The sequence below is a fragment of the Populus nigra genome, chromosome 19, assembly GCF_951802175.1.
Source record: "Populus nigra chromosome 19, ddPopNigr1.1, whole genome shotgun sequence".
NCBI lineage: Eukaryota > Viridiplantae > Streptophyta > Magnoliopsida > Malpighiales > Salicaceae > Populus > Populus nigra.
The window spans coordinates 12,600,510-12,610,562 of NC_084870.1; the positions used below are offsets into that span (position 1 = coordinate 12,600,510).

The 10,053-nt window shown below is 33.3% G+C and overlaps 1 protein-coding gene across 1 annotated transcript; it reads right to left on the reverse strand.

Annotated features, from left to right (window-relative positions):
• Positions 1–1,740: 1,740 nt before the first annotated feature.
• Positions 1,741–5,682, reverse strand: LOC133679260 (E3 ubiquitin-protein ligase RSL1-like). Its single transcript, XM_062101803.1, has 3 exons — positions 4,897–5,682; positions 2,456–3,231; positions 1,741–2,081 (listed from the first exon to the last, which is right to left on the reverse strand). Exons 1-3 carry the CDS (start codon positions 5,617–5,619, stop codon positions 1,967–1,969), a joined length of 1,614 nt encoding a protein of 537 aa, XP_061957787.1. The 5' UTR covers positions 5,620–5,682; the 3' UTR covers positions 1,741–1,966.
• Positions 5,683–10,053: the final 4,371 nt, after the last annotated feature.

A 10,053-nucleotide genomic window follows, 5' to 3' on the forward strand; every position in this document is an offset into this window, starting at 1 on the left:
CTTGCACCGTCTGTATTCAGCCTGATCCACTGAGCAGATGATTGAGTCCAACTCGCAAGCTTCCGGCCAGTGTTCTTGATAACAACAACCACAACTTGCTTGCTAGACAAGAGTCATAGGCAAAAGCAAGAATTTCTCATTGAAATATTTCTGATACGTCAAGCTGCAAATTTGGTTGTGCTTACGGCATGCCGGTAAATATATTTCTATCCCTCGCAAAAAAAATATAGATTATGCAATTAAGCTGCCTTTTTTTTTTGTCAAACAAACAATCACAGCATTCATCTACACAACAAGTAACTGAAATCAACCTTGCATTGAGGGTTGCAAGACGCACTCAGCCACGGAAATGAAGTGCATTGCCATGAAAGGGAGTGCCAAGAAGAGCGGCAACAATCCATTTAAGTTCAAGCTGGAGGAGGAAAGAAGAAGGGATTGGATTTAAGATAAACCAGCCTGCCATGCATGGCCTCCAGAACCTATCCCATACTCAAATGCTTTAACCAGTCATTTTTATTAACTACAGAACAACATGAAATAAGCTCAAACAAAATCATGTTGCCTCTATCTGTATCAATCAATGGGTTTGATCAGTATATCCTGCCTCAATACTATTCTATTATTTTGGTAAAAACCATGGGAGACAGTGCAAACCAAGCAAAAACAAAATGCAGCCATCTGCTTCAGAAAGAAAGCTGGGATTCGGGTCTTCATTCCTCTCTATCCAAGTGTCCAAATAGCTTTCTCCAGTGCACTGATGCTTGTTTGGGTGCCCGCAACTTCCAGAGGCAGGGCTTGGTTTTCTCAAGACTCTAGAATTTCCTGCATTTCAGAGTCAACTCTGGCAAGTAAATCAGAACTCAGGAACCTTGTATCATCAGTCACTGGTTAAAAGACCAGCATTGCTGCATTGTCTCACTCAAACCTTGGGAAGATTCAAAACGCCGAATTTCCCAACAGATTCCAAATACACCATCTTGCAAAGACTTAAATTACTAAAGACAGGAGTTTGGAAACAAAAAATGTCTCCATTGAAGTTCTTTCTCCCTCTCTTTCAGTATCTAAGCTCTGTGCACTATATATGCAAACACGAGATCCATTGAAGTTCTCTCCCCCTCGCCACGCAGGTGCGGTATCCTATGCTGAGTCCTACACATTATATATACAATGCAAGCTCCAAAGAAATTTCATGTCCCTCTCTATACAGTCACAGCATTAGACACTAGATGCTATGTGCCATATATGCATATGATTCAAACAAATGGTTGGAACAACAAGAAGGCGCCTTATTCTGAAGAATATCAAATAACTGCAGACGCTGCAAACTCAAAGACTATTCAAATCAACACCTAAAGCACCACAGTAGACAGTTATGTTCTGCACACCTGCAAGCTTCTTAACCACTACCACCTCATTCTTCACTGTCCCGTTTATTAGATCTTCATAAAATTTTAGATTGATTTTTATCTAGGTTAATTAATTTGCAAAAAAAATAATCTTGAAACAACTACTACCACATTCTTCACTCTCTTTTATTAGCATCAAGACTGCCTCATCCACCGCAATCAATAAAAAATATTTTAATAAATGAAAAATTCTTCAAGCCAAAAATTAAAAAATATTTTACACTAAACAAAATTTCCCTAAAGCTTCAAGAATTTTCATGATATGCATGTGGAAATGCTGCCAATGTACAAGGACTGGCTTGGTGTACGGATGTGGTCATCAAAGATCCCCGTATAAGCAAACCGATAATTTGAATTAATTAGCACAAATTCCATAATTTAAAGGTTTTGCTTGCTATTATAATTAATGGTCCCTGAAAAACAGGAACTCCTTGGGGAGAATCAAGATTTGAGACCTTCACCCATAAGCATATATACAAAATGAAGGTTTTCTACTTTGTAATTGAACAAAAGCCGAGAGAGGAAAATATGCCTAAAATGTCATTTCACGGCAACCGTGATCATCGCCTTCTCCCATCGCGAATGATGTTTCTCTCATCCCAGATCGGACAGCTACATGTAGGTTTCTTGTTCTTCCACTTAGCTCCACAGGTATAACAGAACTCGTATCCACATCTGTCAGAACAAATAATAGGAAAGGAATGAAGTTAGAACGGTGTAGGACAAAAAAGTCTTCAACTTATTAACCATGACTTCTTATTCCATGCTGTATCAAATTACGATAACAATAAACAAGATGCAAAAAATTGCTGCAGTAGGGCAAGACTGCTGGGTTTTATAGGTGACAGCTGGGTTCCCACCATAGGAAACCATACCATTTTCCACCAGTTCAATGTATATAAACGAGAAGCAATATTTTCCAACAAACAAGGCAGTAGATTAGTGCTCCGTTAGTTTTTTTTTATCTTATAGTATTGCTAAGTTTCCATTGAGAAATAATAGGTGAAAATAGAAATAAGTGTCCAGTAAATGATACAGAGCACGGTTACCTGCAAGTGATATGATAGCAGCCTTCAGCAAGTTCCACCATATTTTTGCACATCACACATTGGCGCCAAAGTTTTCTTTTTGCAAGACTATCAAGCATCTTATCTTCCGTGCGGGGATGAGGTTTTGATCTTTTATAATCATAACAGGTCATATTGTAGTGCCATGGAACTCTGCAGTTGATGCAGAAAAAGAAATGACATTTTACACATTTCCTGGCTCCAGATTTTTCACCACCAACAAATGAAGAATTTGTATATTCCAAAACCTCACGTTTTGACATTAATGCAGAGCATCTTGGATATGGACAGTAAACTTTCTCTGTAACAGCAATAGAAGCTTCCTTTTTCCTTTGGCTCATTATCTCAACTAATTTTGGGTCCAGGAATTCCCCACAAGTCTCAATACTAACTTCAGATTTACAGCCTTCATGAGGACATTTAGCCATTGTCCCTTGAAGTAACTTCACTTCAACATGCTGTTTCATACAGGGAAAGCAATATCTATGAAAACAGCCATCAACTGAGAATATCTGATCTACATCTGTATCTTCATAGCATATTACACAAGTCTCTTTCAGTTTCCTTTTGCCTTTGCTATTTTCTGCAGGCCAAGTGATCTGAGAAACTATAGCGTCTTTTGCAAATCTAAATGCAAACTTGACATCAGAGCATGCTACAAGGGACGGCTTACAATCTGCAAACTTTTTCTGAAGAAGAGACACCTGATTCACCAAGGTCGAAATCTTACCATTTTGTGGTTGAACAGCACCAGTAACCTGCATATACATACAATTTTAACCATCCAATAGCCTGGAAGCTTAAAAGACTGAAAAGGGAAAATGTCTGTGCTGACAATAATGACTAGCAACTAGAATTTCAACTAACTTAGCTTTGCTGAAAACAAGCCACTGAATGTTTCAAATTAGGAATCACAGGAAGTCTCAATTGAAGCAAATAGGAAAAGGAAAACAAATAAAAAATTTACCACACCACAACAATGATATTGCTGACTTCATTTGAAGCAAATGCTTGTCACTTGCAAAATGATTTGTGACAGTGGACAGACTTGGTGCAGGGGTACTTCAGGTCTGGCCGACAAGGACATCAGGTTCTTCTAATGGGGAAGGTTTGTAACGGGGCAAAATTCATCAGGGGTACACTGAGGAAAACCACGCTAGAACGACACAGTGGGCAGTGACAACCCATGGGACAATGTTGAAATCAGCAGCATCGACAAAATTAGCAGCAGGGGCTGAGTCTAGATAATGGATAGTTCAAGGCTTGACAAAAACACTATTGACATGAATGGCAACGTGCATGGACAGTGGCAGATTCGGTAGCAGTGTAAGTCTAGTTGACATCACTTGTATACTTCAAACAAATATAGACAGCACAAAAACATTTTAATTTGATCTCTGGCTCTGCAGCTTGACCGTGTAACAACCAGTTAGGATTTAGCCTTGAATTCAAAATTTCAGTAACCAGAATCATTCCTGTCACATTGTGGATAGTTTTGAAAGCAGCCATATTTTTGGCTAGGATCTAAAAAAAAAAAAAACAAGGGCATCCATTGCAATCCAACCAAAGTAACATCCTGAAAGAGGAGGCCTTAAAACAGCCCAACAGTAACATTTTCACAGTGAATTCCAAAGGCTAGTTGCACAAAGATACTATTAAACCAGTGCAAACACACCCAAAGATTATAACAGCAAAAGTTTCTTTACAGCATGAAAAGCTCCTAGGAAGGTATGTTTATTGTTCAGTGGCCCAAGAAGCCAGTAAGCTTATCGGTGAGAATTTTACACGTTTTAAGGAGCAAATCAAATATGTTTTGAGTTTCACCATCATTTACAAATAATATAGGATCCTCTGTCATGTAACCTAATGAACCCATTGTAGTTTTTTGGGACACATTTTATAATCAAGGTAACATGAAGAGTTTCGAGACAACATAGTTTATAATCTTGAAGAGAACTATCAGTGATTGAGATTTAACTGCATAAGAATCATGCCTAAAACAAATCCAGACAAGTCAAAGAATGACCCATCCAAATAAACTAAAATCAGGCATTAAAAAAATTAAATCTTTAAAGAAAATCATAATGATAATAATAAAAGGAAAAAAAGTTAAATTCACTTACATATTGGTAGAGCATAGAGTGAAAATCAAGCATTAAAAAAAATAAATCTTTAAGAAAGAAGGAGGAGGAGGAGGAGGAGGAGGAGAAGAAAAGAGTGAAATTCACTTACATATTGGTAGAGCATAAGAGATTTAACTACATAAAAATCATACCCAAAACAAATCCAGACAAGTCAAAGAATGGCCCATCCAAATAAACTAAAATCAAGCATTAAAAAAATTAAATCTTTAAATAATAATAATAATAATAATAATAATAATAAAAAAAGAAGAAGAAAAAAAAAGAGTGAAATTCACTTACATATTGGTAGAGCATAGAGTGGTCAACAAAGAAGGTGAGGTTTTTCAAATCCAAAGCAAAAGCAGCATTTAACCCTTCAATCAAAGCCTGGAGCTCCACTGAAACCCCTGCACAACTCTTATTACTACTACTGCCTTCTGCACCAACATCTATACCCTTGCTAACTTCAAAAATCAAATTATCCTTGGAATCACAAATGGCAACTCCTATTCCACCCACAATTGCCTTTATATCCCTGATCCTCTCTTCACTCTCCACTCCCTTGCTATACACCTTGAAAAAACTAACCCTCTCTCCATTCTCGAACGGGTCTTCGTAATCATCTCCGTATTCCTCCCATTCTTCGTCAGGGATGTTCATGATTTCGCTAGCGACTTTTTGATCGTGCATTCGACGGTCCAGATCTTCTCTCATTTCTCTCATTAGATTCTCACTTTCTTCACGGTCCTTGCGTTCTTGATCCAGCCTCACAATATCCTCCAGGAAAAAAGTCGAGCAGCAGTCGAAATCTTCTGCTTCTGCTTCTGCTTTTGCTTCTTCGTTTTTGGGAGTGGAGGAGGAAGATGGCGAGACCGTTGAGGGAGGATGATTGAGGATGGAAAGGGAGGCTGTCATCGCTTCTTGCATTTGGAGATTGAATGCCAAGTCGAGATCAGAGTTTAAGGTTTTGGCCTCTTCGATTTCGCGGCGTTGCTCCGTCAGCACTCCAGACTCCATCTCCATGTCTCGGAGTCGTGCGATCTTTCGTTTTCTCGCCTGGCTAGGTTTTTATATGTTGACGGATCAGAGCTGGCTGGCGTGTTTGAGAAGTCTTTGCAAACCGGTTCCTCGAATTTTGATTTTTTAAAAAATATTATTTTTTATATTTTTAAATAATTTTTTAAAAATATATATTATTTAAGATCCCATAATACTCAGCAATAAATAAATTATATTTATTAATTATATTTTATAAAATAAAAATTATCCTCATTTCATTAAAAAAAATTCAATTATACCATTTTAGAATTGATACTTAAAATTACAAGTATTTAATTTTTATCATGCAATAAAATAAAAATTATTTTTTAAAAAAATATCAAACTCGGCCTAATCCATGGATCATATTGTATGTGACCATAGTTATTCAATGTATTGTTGTATTAATATTTTTTAAAATAAGTTTATTTTTATTTTTTTACAGGTTAATTTATGTTTTTGTTGATAATCGAGGTTGCCTCTAAATTTATAAAATCAACTGATTCACATCGAGGTAATTCTTACATTATTTAATAAAAAAACCTGGACTACACAATAAGTCAAACCAAGAGATTTAGAGATTTATCTACTTGTCTAAGTTTAATAATATTATCAAAATCATCCTCCATATTCTTAGTGTTTTTTTATATATATTTAAAATTTTTTGATTTAATCCGGCGAGAGAGTGCAGATCAAAAGACTAGTTGAGTTATAAGACACCCCTGATTCCATGAAACCGAATCTTGAATGGGGTCGATGCACTTAAATCCACTTGTTGTGCTTGAATTAAAACATGCATGTATCGAATGAAAACATGATCATTAGGCAATGTTCCTGGAGATTAATCATTTTGTCGCCGTAAACAATACACAACTTATAGAACAATAACAATCTTTGCAGTGATCCACTCCAAGTCTTTATCTTCAAGTAGTAAAAAAATACTTGTAGCAAAACATATCTATTATCGTGTTGCCACACGAAAACACCTAGACGAGCAAGAAAGTTATACAAATAGTCTAGACTTTCAAGGCATTAAATCTTTACTATTTGAACAAAACTTCGTGTTTTTCTCTCCTTAAACTCTGTTTTACAGACACACATGACATGTTTGTACATGTGTTTACGTACATGATACACACATATGTTCAGTGGCGGAACCAGGGGAGGCTGGCAGGGGCTCGGGCCAACCTCTTTTTTTATAAAATAATTAAAATTTTATTTTTTCTAAATTATTTTTTTTAATTTGCTCCCTTTACTTTTTTCTTCTTGCTCCGCCCCTGCATATGTTAGCTCAGATCATCGGAGTGGTTTTGTCGAGGCCCTTCTTTGCATCACTAGCCATCATCATCATTTTCTAACCTTTTAAAAAAATTAAAATACAAGACATGGTAGATCTACATATCTAAAATCTGAAGTATCGTGGGCTATAGATTTCTCTTACCACGTTACGAGCGTAGTTTCTTACCATCACAAAAATTAAATCACTGAAAACGCGAGTTGAATACACAGAAATGATCAACTAATTCATTAGTCGAGGTAGACATATCAATTCGAGTTTCATTTGCTCGACTTATGTTAGTTGGATCAATAAAAAATACAGCACAGAAATCAATTGTGTCAAAGCCTTCTCCTGGGATCAAGAGTTGTTTTTACCATGCAAAAAATTACCTATGCCATGCTTCCGGATCAAGGATTCTTGGTGGATCATGTCAACAATGCCCTCGATTTTGCTATAAAGTCTCGGCAATTGCACACACATCCTAAATTTTGCTATCACGTTTGAAAATCTTGGCAGGATATTGAAATTAAGTGTGTATTTGGTAATTTAATGCAAGATATATTTGAAAAAAATTTAATTAAAAATATATAAAAAATAATATTTTTAATTTACCCTCGGCTATTGGACACATCCTCATTGGTTTGGCAAAAAGGGCAAAGATGAAATTGTGTTTGGGATTTTTGGGTTGCATTTTTTTTCCAGTTTTTGCTGTTATTAGTGAGTATCCACGCCTCTGCACGGATTATGATATAGTCAATTAAAATTATGTATTTATAAATAATATGAATATCTAACTTTTACTTGTAAGATTTTGAAGTTGACTGATAATGAATTTATTTTTTTATACTATTAAATTTAAAATAATTGAAAGGTTAAAAAAAATTCCACACACGATATTTTTCAAAGTATAGATAAATAATTTAGTTTAAAAAGGTTTTGAGAGTGTGGTTGCGGTTTAAAATATTTTTTCTTAAAAATATATCAAAATAATATTATTTTATTTATTAAAAATTATTTTAAATATCATTACATCAAAATAATTTTAAAAAATTAAACCAATAAAAAAGAAAATTTTAATTTTTTTAAGATTGCATTCTCAAACACTGCCTAGAAAAATAATTTTAGTTTAAAAGGGTCCCCTTGAGAGTGAGAGCGTGATTATAGTTATGGTTTAAAGTGTTTTTTCTTTAAAAATATATTAAAATAATATTATTTTATTTTTAAAAATTAATTTTTACACTAGTATATCAATATATATATATATATATATATATATATATATTTAAAATAATAAAAAGAAACAAAAAAAATTGTGTTCTAACACTGCTTAAAAAAATGATTTTAGTATAAAGAATGATTCAATAATTTATCAACTGCATGTAAAAAATAAAAACAAATATAACGACAATATAATCATCAATTTGATCAATAGAACTAGGTAGATCAATTTAAATCTTATTTGTTGAATTATTTACACAAACATAATTACACGTGCCATGAATACACAAAATGATTAATATTTACTTGAAGAGTTTTTACGATTAGCGGCAACACCACCCATTTCTCCATTATATTTAAAAATCTTGGCGGGCTACGTAATTAAGTGGAAGATGTTCCCGCCAATTCGCCCAGTTTCATGTTCCATTTGAGCCTTCTGAAGTAGTCAAGTAAAAAAAACACCAGTGCTTGGACCTTGATTTCATGTCCCAGTTAACTAAATCAGCCGCATCTCCGAGTCAACTCGTTGTCGCCACGAGTGGATTATAAGATTCCCGCTTTGTTAAATTTTTAATAGACATGAATTTTAAATGATGTAAATATTTAGCGGACGGTAAGCTTAAGGATTTTCGTTGTCGAGAGGGTGTAATTGTCTACAGGTAGGCACATGTGGCGTTTGCTATCCAACTCGCCGTGAGCCAATTAATGGGCCCCGCTCACATGGTCAATAGCCGCCTTCCTGGAACGTGAAGATCACTTTAGGTGGTGCTTGAACTTGTTTCGTATTAATGTTTTTAGAATTTTTTTTTCATGATAATCATGTTAAAAAATATATAAAAAATTATCTGAATATATTTGTAAATATTCCATTCGCTTATATGTTACTGTTAAGAAAATAAAAATCGGAGCAAGAAAATCTAAATGCTAAAATATTTGTAATATTTCGTTTAGAGAAAGCTAACAAAATTGTGCTGTTTTATAGTTAAATACCAATTAATATATTCTTGTAATATTTACCTCGAAGCATGTTGATTTGTGATTTCTACCCATGTCAAGATTTATTTATAATAAAAGGTTGTAGTAAATATTTTTTTTATAAATACATCACTTTGAAAAATAATTTATTTAAAACCAATCTATAAAGAACTTATTAATCTCAGCGTGCAAAAAAAACTCCATGCAATTATTTATTTATAGTTTTTTTATTAAGAACAAAAAGGAGTTGTGCTTTTAGTTCACAGATCCATCAACCCATCACGTTTTGATAAACAAGGAATGACATAATTACTTATTTTATACACTATTTTCCTGTTTTTTTTTTTTTTAAATGTTTACCTGTCTCATTTTATTTGGTTATTTTTAAATTTAAATTTTTATAAACATTTTTTTTTTATCATGTCCTTCGATATATTTTTAATTTAAGAATTCACAAAATATTTTAAAACATGCATTAAAATAAGTCATTATTGCTTAGATTTACTGATTTGTAAAAATCATTCAAATTCCGCCGCGTGTAATATATGTAATTTTATATAAATTATTTATCTTAAAAAAATGATAAAATTACTAGTTAAGGATATGTTTTGTATTGTGATAATGATTTTGTTTTTAAAATATTTTTCATTTAAAAATACATCTAAATATTTTTCTTTTAAATTTATTTTTAATACTAACATACTAAAATGATCTAAAATTAATTTTTTTAAAATAAATTTTATAGAAAGACATGGTTATCCACATTATTTAACAACTTTAAGGCACTACTATCTCAATTGATAAAATAATTTCTTCAGTATATAGAGGATGTTTGAGAATATAATAACGGTTATTTTTTAAAATATTTTTATTTTAAAATGTATTAAAATAATATATTTTTTTACTTTTTAAAAGTTATTTTTGACATCAGCATATTAAAATGATAT

Coding starts and splice junctions, on each gene's coding strand:
- LOC133679260 (XM_062101803.1), bottom strand. CDS start 5,619: ATGGAGATGGAGTCTGGAGTGCTGACGGAGCAACGCCGCGAAATCGAA. Junction 3,232..4,896: donor ACTCTATGCTCTACCAATAT/GTAAGTGAATTT, acceptor ATGTATATGCAG/GTTACTGGTGCTGTTCAACC. Junction 2,082..2,455: donor TGCTATCATATCACTTGCAG/GTAACCGTGCTC, acceptor TTGTTCTGACAG/ATGTGGATACGAGTTCTGTT.